Source organism: Cyanistes caeruleus, chromosome 3 (genome assembly GCF_971803275.1).
Source record: "Cyanistes caeruleus chromosome 3, bCyaCae1.hap1.1, whole genome shotgun sequence".
NCBI lineage: Eukaryota > Metazoa > Chordata > Aves > Passeriformes > Paridae > Cyanistes > Cyanistes caeruleus.
The window spans coordinates 63,347,588-63,366,299 of NC_141703.1; the positions used below are offsets into that span (position 1 = coordinate 63,347,588).

The 18,712-nt window shown below is 40.8% G+C and overlaps 1 protein-coding gene across 5 annotated transcripts in view; it reads right to left on the bottom strand.

Annotated features, from left to right (window-relative positions):
• The window catches only part of ATP7B (ATPase copper transporting beta), a 36,866-nt gene that overhangs the window by 13,074 nt on the left and 5,080 nt on the right, over positions 1–18,712 (bottom strand). For 2 of the 5 annotated variants that reach the window (XR_015284669.1, XM_023945691.2), the window contains exons 1-13: positions 17,947–18,523; positions 9,541–10,762; positions 7,782–8,018; positions 6,516–6,679; positions 5,960–6,121; positions 4,435–4,511; positions 3,910–4,084; positions 3,109–3,342; positions 2,831–2,922; positions 2,585–2,712; positions 1,371–1,525; positions 1,060–1,194; positions 1–195 (exon numbers count right to left, since the gene is read on the bottom strand). Coding sequence is in view for 4 of the 5 variants with exons in the window: in XM_023945691.2 (XP_023801459.2) it covers positions 1–195; positions 1,060–1,194; positions 1,371–1,525; positions 2,585–2,712; positions 2,831–2,922; positions 3,109–3,342; positions 3,910–4,084; positions 4,435–4,511; positions 5,960–6,121; positions 6,516–6,679; positions 7,782–8,018; positions 9,541–10,762; positions 17,947–18,195 (3,225 nt within the window). In the remaining variant the exon portion in view is untranslated. Of the gene's footprint in view, positions 196–1,059; positions 1,195–1,370; positions 1,526–2,584; positions 2,713–2,830; positions 2,923–3,108; positions 3,343–3,909; positions 4,085–4,434; positions 4,512–5,959; positions 6,122–6,515; positions 6,680–7,781; positions 8,019–9,540; positions 10,763–17,504; positions 17,873–17,946; positions 18,524–18,712 lie in introns of those variants that run through there. The other 3 variants (XM_086881399.1, XM_023945747.2, XM_086881398.1) reach the window with 3 other exon arrangements.

Genomic DNA, 18,712 nt, shown 5'->3' on the forward strand with positions numbered 1-18,712 from the left:
CTGATGTGCCATTTCCAGGGGTTTTCCACCTTTGATGAGAATACCATTCTGTGCAGCCACTCCTGTGCCCACCATTACAGCTGTGGGGGTAGCCAGGCCTAAAGAGCAAGGGCATGCAATGCTCAGCACAGTGATTGAAGTTTGAAATGCAAACCTCAGTATTATTTCAGCTTTTGAAATGTTTTTGCTGTGATTCTGCAAGAAGAGGGAAGAGAGGGAAAAAAAAAAAAGAAAGATATATCAGATTTCTGTCAGCAGATAACATAGGTGTACAATCAATCACAGTCATCTCAGAAAACACATTTATCTGAAAAACTTCAGTAAAGGAAATCAATCCATTATTCTTATTGTAATGCTAAAGAAAGGTCAATGTAATGAATTGTTTATGGCAATATTTCCTGGATTTTTTGCTGCTCAAGTACACTCTCTGCTCTGAGTCTCCCACGTGTCAACATAACTTGTTGTGATTTCCTTTAAACCTTAAGTGAAGGAGAATGCTATTTCAAGATACACAGATTCCCCCAGTTCCTGAGCATAGCAAATACACATCCTAAAGGTAACAGAAGCTCAACTTCTTTCTCAAGCCAAAACCACTATCTGCCATCAGAAACAGGAATGCCCACAAAAATTTCAGACATAACAGGAATGGCTCAGCTCCTTGCAATGCAACTATAGATCATGTTTAGTCCAGAAATGTTGTCAACAATTTCCATTTGTAAGAACCCCATGCAAAACTAAGAGGTAAATGCAAAGATATATTTATATCTGCAGAGAGATTTTAAATAGCGTAATTGTCTGCTCTGTGTAGAAAATACCATTTTTTTACAGAATTATTTACAGAATATTCTGAGTTGGAAGAGACTCACAAGGATCATCAAGTCCAACTCTTAAAGTAGAAGGCCCATACCAGGATTGAACCCATAATCATGGTGTAATTATCTAACCAACTGAGCTCCTCTCAGAGTGATTATAACATCAACACCTATATAGAAAAAGTGTGTTAATTACATTGGAAGATATCTTAACAAAAAATCCAGTTATAATAATAAAACTACTTACCGGAAAATACTTTTTAATAATATCAAAATTCACAAAACCAATTGTGATCCATGCTATCAATGTCACAGTTGAAATGATGATGATAAATGGAACAAAGTATCCACTGAATTTATCTGCCAGTTGCTGGATGGGTGCCTATGAAAAATAAACCCAGTTATTTACATGGTTGTGGTCAAAACACATAAATATGCAGAATTCATGAAAATACAAAATAGCTCTGAAAAAACAGTTTGCTGAAGTGTGTAAGTATCAAAACATAGAATCCTTTTATTATTCAATCAGAATCTGTGAACAAGGTTTTCTTCTTTTACCTTTGACATTTGAGCTTCTTCCACCAATTTCACAATCTGTGCCAGAGTGGTATCACTACCAACATGAGTTGCATTAACAAGAAGTGAGCCATGTGCATTTATAGAACCAGCAATCACTGTGCTCCCAGGCTTTTTAATGACTGGCATAGGTTCCCCTGGAAAGAAAAGGTAAGATTAAATGAGCCAATACCCCTAACAGCATAATCCATCAGCACACAGCTCATTCTATGTTAGCAAAATCAGTATGCTAAGCAATAATGACCAGAAGTCACATGCTGTATCTCTCTCTGGTGAAGACATGGATAAGTAGTGTCATACTTTTATAAAACTTTTCATAGGATTAATTTCAAAGCAAATGCTGTTTCCTTGGTCGTAACTTTTCAGTATACCATCCCTCAAAAGGACAAGGAACAAATTGGTTGGAAAAGGTACTTGTCAGAATTTCTCTATTAACACCTTACATAGCAATGGGAGTTTAAAAAATCTGTCTTTAACTCCATGACCCTCAGTTTTCAAAGGCCAGAAAGTGTGTTTTTTTTCCTGTGGAAAAGCTCCTGTTCTCCTGCTACCTCTGCAAGAATACTAGCTCTAGAACATCTTTATCTTCTCTGTTTTTAGTGGTAGTGAAAACAACTGGATCCCTGAAGCTAAAGGTGTCCCTGTTCCCAAGTAAAAACAGAACTGGAACAAGTAATTCAATGCCAATGTAATATTTTTATATCCTTTATTGATAAGAATCACTGAATCTTTACTACATGTACAAAATGAAATGAAAATTTAAGAAGATGTAAAGAAGTCCTGTGATCCTTAATAAACATATCAAATTTTGAGGCTTTCTTTCCCCCTCCTTGCTCAGAGAGCCCTGTCATACAGACTCCAGCATCCCATCAATATTTCCACATCATCCTTTAGAACTTATTTCTGAGAAGGTACCATCTCTACAAATACATTCCAGGGGAAACTCCAGCCAGATCGCTGGAATAACAACAATCCCATCCCACCAGTAGCTTAGTAAGTGGCCAAACTGCGAGGAAAACCTTCAGTTTTTGGGGGTGTGCACAGATGCAGGACTTGAATTCAAGCTCACAAAGCCACAGCATCAGTTAAGGTGGGAGGCTATTCAGACTGCAGTGTTTGGGTTGGGTCTGCTCTCTTTTCTTGTAATAAAGAGTTCCAGAAGATTTGACTTCTTTGTGTAAGATGAGGGAAGTTACCAGTAATGAGAGACTCATCTGCCATAGAACTGCCTTCAATGACCTTTCCATCCACTGGGAACTTTCCACCAGGAACAACTTTTATAATATCACCCCTTTGAACCAGTTCAACAGGTACTTGCTCCTCCCTGCAAAAGACACAAGCAGAACAGGCAGGTTACTTATGCCATCAGCTTTCAGGTTAACTGGATAAAGCCTGGTCTGTGACCAGGCAGGCTGAAGGAATTTTGATTCATAAATACATACCTGACAATAGAGTGGCCAGGTCCTAGAGTCACCACAGTGGCTTCTGTGGCTTGAAGAGACATAAGCTTAGCAAGAGCTTCTGAGGTCTTACCCTAAGAAACAGAGATTAATGTTTAACATACATTGAGATATATAAAGCCTTACATGTACTTAACACAATGAACTCTAAACAACCTTTCATATTGTAGATTACACCAGAAACAGCTGACACAAAATTCCATGAATAGTTTACTCTACTCCTATCATAAATGCACAGTATTTGTGTGAAGATGAGTTACCTTGGCTATGTGTTCCAGCCATCTGCCAAGCGCAATGAACACAAACAACATCGGAGGAGTGTCAAAGAACGTGACAGGGCTTTTCTCTGCCTTTTCAATGATTGCTACTACCAAGATCACACAGGAATACAGATAAGCAATCGTCGTGGCCAATACGATGAGCACATCCATATTGGCTGTCCTGTGCCTCAGTGACTTGTAAGCTTGTACGTAAAAATACCATCCACCAAGGAACTGTTGGTGCAAGCAGGGACAGACTTGTATGAAGATTAGTAACCACAGAGTACATAATACTGCCCACAGCAGAATTAAAACCATGTAGTACATAAGGGAAGGCATTGCTGACCCAAGCAAATTTGATGCTAATGTAAATTCAGGTCTACTAGGAGACTGACCCCATTGACATCCTCTCATTTGCACTTCCTTGTTCTCAAAACCAGCAAATATCATCCTTTTCCTCAGCAATGCAAAGGAAACAAGGCATACAAAATGAAAGGATTTACCTACAGCTACCCAATTAGTTTTCAGATGATCAGGGATCTCTTTATTTTATATTACCTTCTCCACTTGGAAACCATCTGATGCAACTTTGGTGGGAGTAAGACCTATGAGTAAATACAGAATGGACAACTTGCAGAAAAGTGCCACTTTGTCCTGCATAGGTGGTACAGACAAGAGGGCAGGCTTAATCCACTTAATCTTTCCATTAGCTTAGTCTTAGTCCATTAGTCTTTATCACATCAGATTACATAAATGGGAAATGAACAGAAAGCAAACCCCCAGGAAGTAGCATGGACATACCTGAACAAAAGTGCACAGGATAAAGAAGAGAAGATTCAAAATAGATAATCCAGGAATGAGGTTCTGTTCCAGCACCTTTGATCCATGGTCTTCACCACTGGGTATTTGCATATAAACCATTATGACTACAACAGGGATACCGAACACTAGGCTGTACAAGAAAGATTTCCTCCACCTGAAAAAGAAAAACTGTAAATCCATGGGGTTTTTACACCCCAGCTGTGCTGATAGTGCAGGGCTGGGGTTATTAGCACTGAACCAACACACAGCTTTGGGATATTTGCAAAGATCCAATATTTTGGAGCAGCTTCAGTGTCTGCAACATGTTTAACTGTATAGACTTCTGGCAGTTAAAAACTAAAACTAACAAAAGAAATAAAAGTACTTGAGCCAAATGGCAAATGGTAAAATTAAATATGTTTTGCACAAGAGTAATCTAATTAACTGGGAAGTGTGCTGGGAGAAGTAGAGTTACAAGATATGATCTAGACATGTTCATTAATGAGACAGAAAAGAAATACTTACTGCTGTATTTCCTTTTTATGATCCAGGTTATGTGCATTTGGAGCTCTTTTAGCCACAGAAGCATGAAAGCCAATTTCCTTTTTATTGAAAGAGAAGGAAAGATAAGTTAGTTTTGATGAAGCTGACCATATTCCTTACAAGACATTTTAATGACACTACTTTTAGAAGAAATGCCAGAAAAGGACACTGTTCCATGTTTAATAAATTCCAACCCCCAATTGAATAAACTCAATTATTTTTAGATTCTGCCAAAATGAGAGGATATTTCAGTCACTACTCAAAATTTGGACTGCAAAGGGCTTCTGGTACCTATACATGATCACAGTGTCCAAGTAAGTGTCCAAGTTCTTAGGCATGGGGAGCTTCCACTGGTAGGTGGAATTCTACTGCACTCCTCCTAAAGGAAAATATATACCCTTCCACCTCCACTGGAATAATCAGTAAATAGGGGACATAGCACAAAGGAAGTTAAAATGCACAAGCCACTGGGAGCTAGACAGCCTTGTGAGCAAATCCCTAACACTAGAGTTTAATAAACACACCTGAAGTTGAAAATTAAAGTGTCTAAAGTTAGTTTAAACCCATAGGACAACAAACTGCAGGGCAAAGCATCCCAAAAACAAATACAAGCAAAAATCCAGCTTTGAGTGATGCTTGGGTGAGTTACTGCAGTGGAACAGTGCCTCCTGCCCAAACTGCCCTAAAACCCAAAGCACGCTTGCAAGAACAAGACACTTCCTACCTGCATCATGAAATGGTTCTGTGGCAAAGTATGCTTTAGAGAATTATTCTGCCAGCCTGAACAGTCTACTAGTTAACATGTTAATAACTGTTGCTGCATCAGTTCTGTGGTCTTTTCTGAGTAAATAACTCTATAGCACGGAAGGCAAACAGCCTCTGCTGTCCTCCTGACTACTGACTGCATGCACTTTAAACAGTATGTTCTCTTCCCTTCTGGTGGGACAAAAAAAGTAAAAAAGTTTTGTCCACAAAAACCCACTTTGGGCAGTGGTAACAGTAAATTTTATGATCTGTGTGACTACCAGTAAACCAGGATTTTTTCATTTAATATCAGGCTGTATCACAAGCTGTTTCCATTCAAAAAGATGTGGGAATAGATGCAAGTGTGTACAGAGATCTGTAATACTTGTGGCATGAGCTGTGGCAGAACTTCTTTTACAGCCTTTGTCACTGTCAAGAGAAAGAAGTACTTTTTTCTGAATTAGCAATACTTCACTTTAATGACTGTGATTCCACACACAGAATGGCAAGAAATGAATATATGACACTTTTGCTAGATAAAGATAAAAAAGGTTCATTTTGTAGTTTTTAGTGAGTTTTTAGAGTAACAGCTGGGGAGCTTATGCATTCCTGTGGAGCACAGCAGCCTCACACAAGAGCATAAAAACGTGGCAATAACTATAGCATCTACAAAATCAGTGAAACCTCTCAAATATCAGCTGCTTTATTTCCTACTAAATTTCACCATTTAATTGTTTATACATAAAATATTTCCAAAGCCTACCTTGATTACTTTTATAATATCTCGAGGTCCAGTAATTTCAGGATCAAACAGGATGTGAGCTTTGCTAGTCGCAAGTGAAACTGAGGCAGAGAATATGCCATTTGTTCTCATGAGTTTGGATTCAATATTGTGAACACAAGAAGCACAAGTCATCCCTATAATCTAAAGAAAAGGCAATCTTGAGTAGTTAGAAATCCCCCACATTCACCCAATATTTGTAGGTGTACTTGAGACAACAGCATTAGCAATATGTATTTGTTGACACATTCTCAGTTTCTCAGAGTCTGTACTAAAGTGCCTTAATGGAAAACTTCTCTTTCATTTCTGCTTGCTAAGAAAAGTCTAATTTGTGCATAGACCTATCACTTTTTATTTCAGTGCTTTTGGATAGGTTCTTCTAAGACAAGTTGATTTTGTCTTTTCAGCAATTACGAAAAAAAGTGTCACCAGCCAGAACTGAGCTGCTGAAGCTCAGCAAAGCTATTTGCAAGAAAATGAGTCTTCCAGACCTGACTTTTCCAAAACAAACATATAATTTCAAATACATGTGACTTACAAGAAGCTCCACTTGCCCTTCTGTTTCTGCATTATTTTCCATGATGGTAGCTTCAAAACCCAAATTCTGGATCAGCTGTGCTATTTCAAGAGGCTGTATGAGTTCTGGCTTGTATTTTATCTCTGCTTTACCTGCCATCAGTGCTACCAACACTGAAACAATTCCTGCAAAGGCAATAAAAATATTAGATAGTGTAGCTCCTTTGAGGGAAAGAAAAGTAAAATATTACAAGTGACTGTCAGTAAGGACTCTAACAACTTAGAGATATTATAAGCCTCTGATTTCTCTCTGCCTCCTTCTACTGCTGTTCCTTAGTCACAACAGCAAAGTTTTTACAGAGACCCAGCTGCACTGAGTTTACTCTTTGGCAGTGAGAGGAATTGCAAGATTTACACATGGAAGGAGATAAGTTTTCCTATGATCTAATGAGGCAGAAAGGATGTTTGGAAGAAATCTTTACATCCACTGCTGCAAGGTCTACCCTAGACTCTTGCAGTTGGGAATGAGCCCTGCAGCACAATGCTAGACCTTTTTATTTTCTTGCTCCCCACCCTTCCTTATTTTTTTAATAAATAAAAAGCCCACAGAAATCTACATTTAGAATGGAAAATCAAAACATAGAGATCACAAGGAAAAAAAAAAAATATATTTGAAGAGCAAATGCATTTTTTAGTTTCTAAATCAAGGCAGTGAGACCACCACAGGGAGACTGGGGAGAGAGTAACCAATAAGCAAAACCTCCCAAAGGCATGCTGATATAAATGGAATCAGACATTGCTAAGGCTCATCTGTTAATCTTCTGCAAGGCCAGAGGAAAGGCAGCTCCAGCCTGCAGACCTCTAGACCAGTAAACACCACTGTGCCTAAGCTTACCCTGGCAGTGGAGCCATTCATTTGTTTGCACTTGCTTGTGCAAATACACTCAAGCATGCCCGAGTTTTCAACGTCTCTGGAGGAGATGGATTACTTTATAAACCAACAAGACCCTGAAAACTAAATGACAACCATTTCTGTGTTCTTGTCTTCAGACTTATTTGAATTTTTTATCACCTTACAACCTGTTACAAGTATGTTCATCATGTTTGCCCACCATCGCAATAGGATAGTTAAACAGTGACATAGTTACGTTAGCACTAAGAAAGAACATTAAGTATATTTAACTTCCATATGCTGCATGACAGCCTCTTCCATTAATCTCATAGAACATCTTTTCCATCCCATCATCCCTTATTATTAGACTCACTATAGGAATCTTAAATTTATTACCATCTTCTTTCTGCAACTTTCTTTCAATGGTAGACACACACGATGCACAGGTCATGCCTGTGATTTGTAAAACACACTTTTCTTCTGTGGCTCCACTGAGCTGGTTTGACCCATCAGGGTGAGAACTGTCTGGAAGAGCATCTGAGGCATCGCCTTGGCAAGGAGGCTCTGGTGCTTGAGGCTGCACAGCAGCTTTGCTGGCATCAGGCTGGCTCCTGTGTTCTCCAGTGGCAGTATCTTGAATAAATGCACAATACACTGAAATATTTACAGTGTGATTGGATAACACAAAAGTAAAAACAAGTCACATTTATCAACCACACAAACACTCATAGTTGTTTAGAAGGTGACATGATAGCCTTGGTCCCTATGTGGAAATAATATAGGTTGTTACCAAACTTGTAAAAATACATATTCACCAGTACCACTTGACTATCTAACTCCACAGAACTAGCTTTCCACATTCAGATGGCAAATGATTCCCTCCAATTTCAGTGCCTAGAGCTGTCAGTTATCTCCACTTGATAAAGATATATTGGTATCTAGACAGTGTTTATCCAGCACTGAGAATGTAGTCCAGTCATAACCATTCTGTCATTGTTGCCGTCTATGCAGGACTCATATCACTTCATCTCAAACAAGGAAAACAACAAGTTTCTCAACAGGTTTCTCTTTACAGCACAGTATTCACACTGCAAGTACTGCAAAATGAGTATTGGAAGCACCCCAGAGACCTGAACACAAACAGACTTCTTGCAAACATTTCTATTCTTTGCCAGGTATTGAACAGACACACAACAGCTCCAGCTGTGTTCACAAACTACCTCCCTTGGGCAGAGGTTTGTATAAAGGAGCAGAAGCTGCTTCCAAACATGTTAAACACAGGGGATTCCCTCCTTTCCCAGATGGAGTAGGTCTCCTACGTACAAATTATAAACCAAACAAATTATAATTAAATTAAATTATAATCACATACAGGCTCTTCCCCATTTGTAGTAGTATCACAGATTCAGAGGGATTGGGCCCATGAGAGAAGTGAATAGGGTGTGTTTTTCTGGGATCAAACTAATTAATTTCAGGTAAACTACATCAGTATTTCAAAGCAAATATGTTTAGTTGAAGCAGGCAAAAATTGCCACATTCAAAATTTGCAAAAGAGAAGATTGTGCATCAAAACAATTTTTTAAACATTGAACGCATGTACAAAATGCATACACTGCTGTAGCTGGCATGTAAAAGCAGATGTTCCCACCAAAGAGTACCTGCATTTTGCCACTTACATTGCTTAAAGCAAGGTTTAGTGAAGTAAGACAGGTAAAAATACTCAAGAAATAAATGTAAAAGGCTAAAGACACTAACAAGTGGTTTTAGCTAGATTAAAAGCAGTTTTAAATGAAAGATACCTCATTAAGTTTGTATGTTTTAGTATTCTGGAACATAAATGTAAACATTTGGTTTGATAGGTGGTTTGGTACTTACAGCAGCCTGTGGACATAGGAGGACACCTATTCAGGGGGTAAGGGAATGAGCTATATGAAAGGCTTTCTACCTCAGCGCTGTAACTGCAGTCACTGAGGGTTGAAACAAGGTGCTTTACAGCTGGAACCGCTATCCCTTGCTAAGGGAGGTCAGATCAGGCCAGGCATTAGGAAGAGGCAATGTCAATGTGATGCTTTAAGAGTTTCTCTCCAGAAAGGAATCTCAATGCCAACGTTGCGAGACCCACCTTGGCACGCGACCCGCAGAAGAAAAAAGTTACCTGTCAGCACAGAGGCATCAAATCCCATGTCTTCTATGGCAGCTCTTAACTCTTCTCCACTAGTGACAGCTGGATCATAGTGTATGGTCCCAGTACCACCAGCCAGAGAAACTGCTACATCCTGCACTCCTTGCCTCCGTGCTATGGCCCCTTCTATGGCCTGTACACAGGAATTGCAGGTCATGCCATCAATCTTAATAACAACCATCGTGCCTTGTGGTGGCTGTCTGATGGCATTGTATGTGAAAGTACCTGAGGGATGTGCTGCTTTATTTGCTTCTGAGCCATTAAGGAGGCTTACTTTAAAGTTTCCAGGTGGAAGGGATTCAATAGCTTGCAGCAAAGCTGACAGGGTGATTAAATCTGGGCTATATTGTACCACAGCACATTTATGCTCCAAAGACACTTTAATACTTGTTATTCCAGGAAGATCTGATATATTTCCTTCGATGTTCCTTACACAGGACTTGCAGTGCATGCCCTCTATCTGTACTGTCACTGTTGCTGTGCTACCCATCTCGGTGACCAGCGGGTCCAGCCCATCACTCTCGAGACTTGCAGGTGTCTCCCTGGGGTTTGCATTCTGCAAGCGCTGGAGGTCAAGGGCACCCAGCTTCAAAGGAGCTGATTTACTTTTAATGGTGCAGTCATACCCCAGGTCACTGATGTGGCTCTTGAGGTCATCTGGCTGAATGATGTAAGGATGGTAAGCAATAGTTGCTTCTTGGTTATCAAGTGACAACTTGATTTTTGTTACACCGTGCAGTTTTCTAATCTTTCCTTCAATGGTGGTGACACAGGACTGGCATGTCATGCCCTCTACCCGAAGTTTAACTACTGCTTCTTTCAAGCTCGGCAAATTTACAGTGGCTGTTGTCAACTTCTCTTCTGCTATGTTGGCATCAAAGCCCATATCCAGAATTTCCTGGCAAATCTGTTCAGGACTTATTTCTGACTGTAGATACTTGATAGCAGCATTGTTCTGCTCAAGGGAGACTTTAATTCTCAAAATGCCCTTCACCTTGGAAATTCGGCCTTCTATTGACTGCACACATGATTGGCAAGTCATTCCCACGATGTTGACTACCACAGTATTCTCTTGGGTAGGTGGGGAGGGCATGGTTTCAGAGCTCTCCTCATAGCCCATGTTGTCAAATGCAAAATTATGTTTCATTGTAGGCTTCAGCTCACAACCAGGAGGAGAATCAATGCTGGGCAAAGCCTAAGGAGAAAGTGGAAAAGTAAAAATAAATGCTTGTATCTTCAGCCCTGTAAAAGCAACAACAATCTTCATATGCACATATGCTTCATATGTGCTTCACAAGCACATACTAGAAGTGCTCTCAAGTTAGCCAAGATGGCCAAACCCCTTTACAATGTTATTTTACACTTTGAATATTTATTATCAGTGAGTTATGCCCATGATGATGAATCAGGCTTCTGACAGTCTCTTGAGCAGCAATTTAGAAAATACTGACTAGGGATATAAAAGCAGAATTGACTCAGTATTCCTACCCCAATCAAGTAATTTAAAACTTCAGTTCTCAGCAGCCACAGCGCATGTCCATCACACAGCCTGAGCTGCTCTTTAGAGCACACTGTCACTGGCTCAGTGGGTCACAGTGTGCTGACTGCCTCTCCAAAAAGGTCATAAACTGGCCCAGTTTGGCCAGCCTGCTACTTCCCAGGAGGAGTTCAAACCAAACCAAAAAAAAACCAAAAAAGCCCAAGAAAACAGAATCACTATGTTTCCAGAAGCCTGAAACAAGTTGATGCAGGGAGGGTCAGCTGCATGATATCAGAAGAGCTATATGCATGCACACAAAGGCCTGGGTTCTCTGCATTTAATATATAACCCTTTTAACTTGAAATCTGTATCTAACAAAGACCTTGAAAGACACAGAAGCGTAAGCAGATATTTTCACTATGGTTTAATTTTATTTACCTACTTGTGAGGCACCTAAGACTAAATTGTGCTACAGTAACTCACTGATTTGATCCAACACTGATTTTCAGGATGGCCTGTACTGAAACAGGCCAGCCAGAAGTGAACTGTTTCTCAGTCAGATCATGGGCTTTGCAATACTGGAAAGATGAACACACTCAATTTAACTGAAAATAAATATTTTTTTTAAAAAAAGTGTCAATGCTTCTCACAGAACAATTATTGAGGGCACAGACTCTATCTGAAATTGCTGGAGCCATGTGATAATCAAGATTGAAAAGGGCAGGGACAAGTCCAAGATTGTCAGATTTCATGGAAAGAACATGAAAATTCATGCCCATGATTTAAAGCAACTTTAAATAGATCTAGATGAAAACTACTAGGATTAATCTGTTCTCTTGCCTGCAAAGCCTTGGCCACTCTGACATCCAATAAAACACCTGATGCTGGGCATTCCTGCAGGGAGAGCCTGGAGAAGGGCCCACTGGATCAGCTTCAGTACTGCAGATCCTGTTCCTGTAACCCACGAGAAAACTCCCTTCTCAATACCACAGCATGGATGAGAAGCATTTAGACTGCTTAGTAACACTAGACTGCATCCAGTTCATTTGATGCAGTATTCAAAATTCATTAACTTGATTTTGTTTTACGCTTAGACAGCTTGGGAATAATGAGGTCTGGGGTCACAACCAAAACAGCAAAAATTTAAGACAAGAAATTTGCTTTCAACCTTTTCCATACTGTATTTGTTAGAACAAGAAGAGGAATGAGCAATTTCAACTCTTCAAGATTATGGTGCAGCCCCTCAATTATCCTCAGAGCAAACTCTCCCTCCTGCTCCCTCCCCTTCTGCTCGGCCTCATGGCTGCACTCCAGGGATGCTTTGGAAGAAGAGTCAGAGGAATATTTTATCCTGGCATCCCCTTTTGCCTCCTCCTCCCATAGGCCTGGCAGCACCCAGGACACTGCTCTCCTTGCACTTCCCTTCCCTTAAGTTTGTGAAATTGCCAACATACATGGAAATGTGCCACCAGAACCTCTTCTCAGAACAAAACTTCCCTGCAAATGTGGTGTTCTGTTTAAGCACCACGCAAAGACAACCAAGACAAACACCCCCATTCTTGTGTCCTCCTATTGTTATAACTTCCCACAATTTGAAATAATAACCTGTCCTTGCATATGGGGAAAAAAATCACATCTGAAAACAGTCTCCCAACCACCACATTTCAGATGCAGCCTAAACTCAAACTCACATTTATTGTAAATTCTGCCTCAAGAAGTGTTACGTGAGTATTGTCCATACCCCCTCTTCCCTGTCCCCAGTTCCCCAAGGACACTGCTCACAGTGGCCTGCTCTTACCAAAAACCTGATGAAATCTGTGTGACAATTACAGAAGCTCACCCTGTGCATGTACTTTGGCTCATAGGACAAAGGTATTTTGCTTTCTGCATCTTTTGGTGAAACAGAATGAGGAGATGAGCATCTTCCACTCTCTGCTTCACTGCCTGTCTGGCCACCCCTTGCAGATGGAACTCAGGAACCATCACAGGCCTTATGTCCTCCACTGTGTTCCCTCCACCCCCATGTTCACTAATTGTCTCAGTTTTCCTAGGTACCCCGTGACATAAAAGCCATTCAAATTAATCGTGTAAAAAGATTAGAGAGTATTTCTCGTTATCCAGTCTTTTGAAAAACATAAAAGCAAGGACTGATTCCACTATTTCAATGCATTGTAAGCCACAGAAACTTCAAAACTTGGCCACTGCTTTTTGTTTTGCATAAAAAGCTATCCCAGCATTCAGAAGAATCGGCAAAAAATGGTTTGTTTGATACTTTGATACCTGATGCTTATGCTCTGCAGGAGAAAAATCCTTTCACACAAATTTTTAAATAGCAAGGAAAAAATAGAGAGGGGATGTAGATATAAGAAAATTAAAAAGCTTCTTTCCCTTAAAAAAAAAAACCACACACAAGTGCCGAAACATTGAAGAATCTCCCCTCAAAACCAAGAAATGTGCACAGGTACAAATTAAGTATTTACAAAACCTTTAGCATTGTTTTTAACAGCTTCAAAAAAAACCCAAAAACAGAATAGGCAGAAATGCATCTATGTGTGTATTTGCAAGAAGGGTGCTTCTATACCAGACAAGAGGAAAACAGCAGATTCATGTACGGACACAAAGATGAGGCATACAGAAATGTGTCCATAGTTTTTCTTGGGCACATGCTGGGTCTCAGAAAAGGGTTTATTGATACCAGCTAACACCCACTCATCAAATGGCATCTGTGAGGCTGTACAGTAATTCAGAAATACTATTGCAAGAGGACTAGAGAAGCAGTCACCACCAAAATGGCAAAAATGCCCAAAAAGGTGCTTGGGAGTCTCAGGCATTGAGACTGAGTACATTCTGCTTTTTTTCTGCCCAGAGAGAAATATGAACAAAATAATGGAAATGCACCTAACTCTACATCCAGAAGGGAAGGTGTGAAAGAACTGGCTGTAATTACACTTTTGTCTCTCACACCAAAGGAGAATGGCTCACTTTTAAGAGCAGATTTCCACCAGATTTCTGCTTGCTCTACCAGTCTCATGCATGTTTTTACAGTATCTATGTGAATAATATGCAAATAATTACACATGAAATGATGACAATTCTTTCCCTCCTTTGTTCTGCATGTAAAAATTGGAATTTAAAGCACATAGCACAGCGAGTCTCTACTCTGAAAGCTAAAAACCCTGACACAAAGAAGTTTTGAAGCTCATAGGAACAATACAAAGAAACAAAAAAAAAAGGAAGAAATTTGAGAAATTGTGTCAATGATTTGAGAAATCATAGACTCAGAATCAGAAGCAGATGGAGGGAGCTTTAAAGAAAGCATCAGAACTGGCTGGAAAACACTTGCATCTACAGGAGAAGCTCTGAACCAGACCCAAGATGAGTAGCAAATGTGCAGAAGTGTGGCATCTGAAGCCCTAGTCCTAGTATGAGGATTTCAAAGCAAGAAACAAGGCACATTGAACAGCCCTTGATGTCCCTGACAGGAGCTGTAGCACTCATGCCTGTTCTGGGGCAAAGCAGGGCTTGGGAACTGCTGGAAGATGCAGAGGCTCATGCTCTCCTTTCTGAATGGCTCCAGCCAGCAGGAAGATCATCCAACAGGAATATGCAGGGAGATGCTGCTGGATTAGAAGCACCAAGTCTCGAGGCCTGGTTTGGCACAGAGCTCTTGGCATCATAGCATCCATTTCATGGCTGGTCCATTTGGGAAAGGTAGTCCTTGCCCATGGTCTGTATGGCTGGTGGAGAAAACCCACCCCATTGAGGGCTGCCCTTAGAGGGCCAGCATCATGCTGACCTGTGGTCCCCCAAAACAGGCTCCTTCTTCTGGATATTCCCATTCAAATATGCAAAGGCTGAGAGTTCAAGCAGTGAAGGGATACATAATAAATCTGAGAAAAACAACTGGACTCAGAAAAAACCCCAAAGACAAGGAAACCACAGCACTGGGTAAGATCCTCCCACATGGTGAGCCATGTCTTGAGAATGGATGCAACACCACGGCTGTGAACTCCATAAGGTTTGTGCCTTCCTTGGCCTCACAGCCCAGCCACCAGCCACCCATGGCTGAGTCCCCATGCTGCCGCCATTGCTGTGTTTCATGGTCACTTGGTGGGGTGGCCTGTCACCTGAGGAAAGCCATCCCTCTACGTTTTTCCCTTCCCAAGAGATGCAGCCACCTCCAAAATGCCAGTATAATGCTCCTGGTCTCTGCAGCACAAGGCTGAGGTTGTGAGAGGTGCACTCCACAGTTCCCTGAGCACCACCCACACCAAGATCCAGCACAGAATTGCTCCTCTCTGTTCATCCAGCACAGCTCTCCTGCCTTGGCTTGTGGAGAGGGCTCACAGTGGGTGAAGCAAAAGAGTCGACAGAAAGAAGCCAGCAGAATTCCTGCGTGTCAGTGAGAAGAAGAGAAAGAAGATAAAGGTAGAAGAAAACAAAGAACATCTGAGCTGCAAAAACCACCATGAAAAACAGGATCTATCTGGATTTTGGATTTTTGGGGATGCTTTCTCAAAACAGTGCTTCCACCAATGGACTTGAGGGTGGTGTGATGATGGCCAAGGGGATGGGGTGCTCTATGGGGTCAGAAGGGTGTAAAAATGCTATGTATGAGCACAATAAAAAAACTTGGATAACTTTTCTTAAGGATCTGCTTTGTGTCATGTCTGCTCCAACAACAACATTGGCTGGCACTGCTCTCCTGCCCTCCTCTGCCTGGCCTGCAGGGATGGCAACTTTCACATCCTAAAACTCAAGCACCAGGCTCCTCAAAGTGATGCCAGGCAATCAGCTAGAGAGGAGATGGGGCCCGGCACACTCAGCACCTCCCCCTCTGCCTCTCCCTGCCTGCTCATCCACAAACACTGGAGGTCACTGAACCTCTCATTCACTATGTCCTGAAGTTTTGGGCTGCTCTTTTCCCTGTACCCCTGTGGGCTGAAATTGCCCTCTTACCTTTGAGCACACAACTGCCCAAAGAATTATCTGTGTTTTACCTTCCCTACTTCCTTCTTTCACAACTGCCTGATTCATGGCTGTGGACTCAGGCGGCAGCAGCACACAACTGAAAAGCCACACACTAATAATTAAATGCTTGAGATGTTTCCCAGTTTATTATAGGCAGACAGTGAACAACAAAATGAGGGCAGAGTAGCCACAAAAACATCAAAGGTCACGAGTCTTCAATTTTGTGCCTGTAACAGCAGCACTCTGTCACACAGAGTAGCCACAAATTCACTCCTCATCCTTCTCAACATTTTTCAGTGTATCTCGTTAGAGCATATTGTTTAAATGTATTAGATCATAACTGGTTGTTCTTTCTCCTCTCCTCTCCCAAACAAAGATTAACAAATGTCAGTAGCTACTATATTCAGTAACTACTTGCAACACAATTTGATATTTTTCAAACAGTTCCTGAGTCTTAAATGAGGGAAAGAACCTTCTAAACTTCAATGTCAAGATTCAATGAGAATATTACTACAAAGCAGCCTTTATAAGGCTTTTGTTTCCAAAATACTAAGTTAATTCTACTGATTCTTCTGCCAAGGGACTGCTATTCCCCATCTGGGATTAGGCTTCTCTAACAGTACAGAGGAACAGAGGATAGGGAAAGATTTAGGCAGTTGCAGCCAGTCTTACTAAAATGACGCCTAACCTCAGAGACCTTAACAGGCACTTTTAAATTAAAGGGAGCTGTGTAAACCAAGTTTGGTTTATGGGAAAGGGGAAAGGCTTGCTGTAAACTAAATGTTTCTAATTTCGAATTAAAACAAGGTAAACCTCTTTGTGATGTTCCTTACAGCACCAGTACAAGTAACATATATAGGGATCTATGAACTGAATACAGAGAAGAGATCCTTTGGTAGAACAAAGTCATTTATGTCATGATTGTTTTCTAGCAAGCATTTATAATACAAGAAGTAACTCGAGGCAGAAAAAGCTTTCAGATATATTTGGTGTCTTCTGGCTGTTATTTAATTCCAGCCTGACACTATTTGAGCCATTCTAAGTACACATAGTTTCAAAGAACATGAAAACACAGAATCACGGAACATTCTGAGCTGGAAGGGACCCACAGGGATCATCAAGTCCAACTCTTCAGCAAATGACTCATGCAGGAATCAAACCTACAACTTTGGCATTATTAGTACCATGCTCCAAACCAACTGAGCTTTGTTCTGAGAGTTTATTTTCCTTATATATTCACAATATTCATGGATCCAAACTACATTACTGCAGTGTACATATATTTTAAACAGCAAAACTCTTTTAAAAATAATAAACCTCATCATGTTTCTATCAGCATTGATCTTTGTAAGTCTCTTCACCACAGCAGTTAATCTCCAAAAATATCACAGTTATATACAACACTGAATTAAAAAAAAAGTTACACAGATGTATTTATCAACAACTTCACTAGCACCCACTTAGTAGATATAAATAAATTACTTACCTACAATAAGAACCTTTTAATGTTTCTGCAGTTTCTGTTATTCCAAACTAGTATGAGTTTCTGTTAAACTACTGGAGCAATTGCAGTTCAAGAGAAATACTATTATGTTCCTTCCCTAGGAATCACCACTCTGTGTTATTTGAGGTGGAGCTGAAACAATGCTCATTAGCTTCTATGGCATAAGTCATCATTAACATCTCTTTTCAAAGATTATTTTGAGAGGATCCCCAGAGGACTTTGCATGCTTGTTATGGGGCTGCCATCCATGCTGGGGATCAAGACAATTTAGATAAAGAAGGTTTAACCTCCTTTAATATACAACCCATGTCCAACATGCTTTGTTTTAAATCCACCAGTTCAGAAACACCACGTCCCTCCCAACATGCACGCACAGAGACACACACACACACACACACACACACACACACCAGCGCTCACTGACCTGTTTTTCAACTGTATTGACTTCTGTCATTCCCATGGAGTAACTCTGCAAAAGTTTCTCTTCTTTCTGCAAGTTACTACTTGCTTTTACTGGAGATGTCGTCTTGGACTTTTCACCAATAATCAGTAGTTCGGGCACATCACAAGCTGCCTGCTGCTTACGAATAGACACCAGGGATATGTTTCTGTCGTTTAAAGTAGCTAAGTAGGACAGTTCCCTTTTCATTTTATTGTCCAGTTTTCTCTCCATTATTTTCCTGGACTTTAAATATTGCAACGCCAAAGGAAAGTTTTACAAGAGCAGTTATTTGGTGTTCCGCAAGCTTCTTTCAGCTACGTTTACAACAGCTTGAAGAGTTCTGCCCATCTAATCCATGCGCTTATTAGGCATTCATCACAAAATCCCAGATGGAACCTGTGATCCTTATGTAGGCTGCTGGCTGCACTCAGCTACCTGCTCTCCCTGCCAGTTTAAATGTTTCCCACCAATTGGCATCCCTCGTGCTTTCCAAACTGCGTTCGGCACTGCTGATCTCTGCACACGGCGTGCAGCAGGCTTGGCCAAGGCTGCCTTTCACAAGCTGCTCAAACATGACCTGTGTGCAGCAGCCAGAGCGTAACCAGCCCACACAGACAGGCATTAGCTCCTTGTGGCCATGTGCACAATCACAGCTCCTACACAGGGAAAACGCTGCTCCATTTCCTCCTTCTGTGAAATTACCGGGGGTTTCTTGGATAAAATTAAGTCCCTTCTAACATTGAAAACA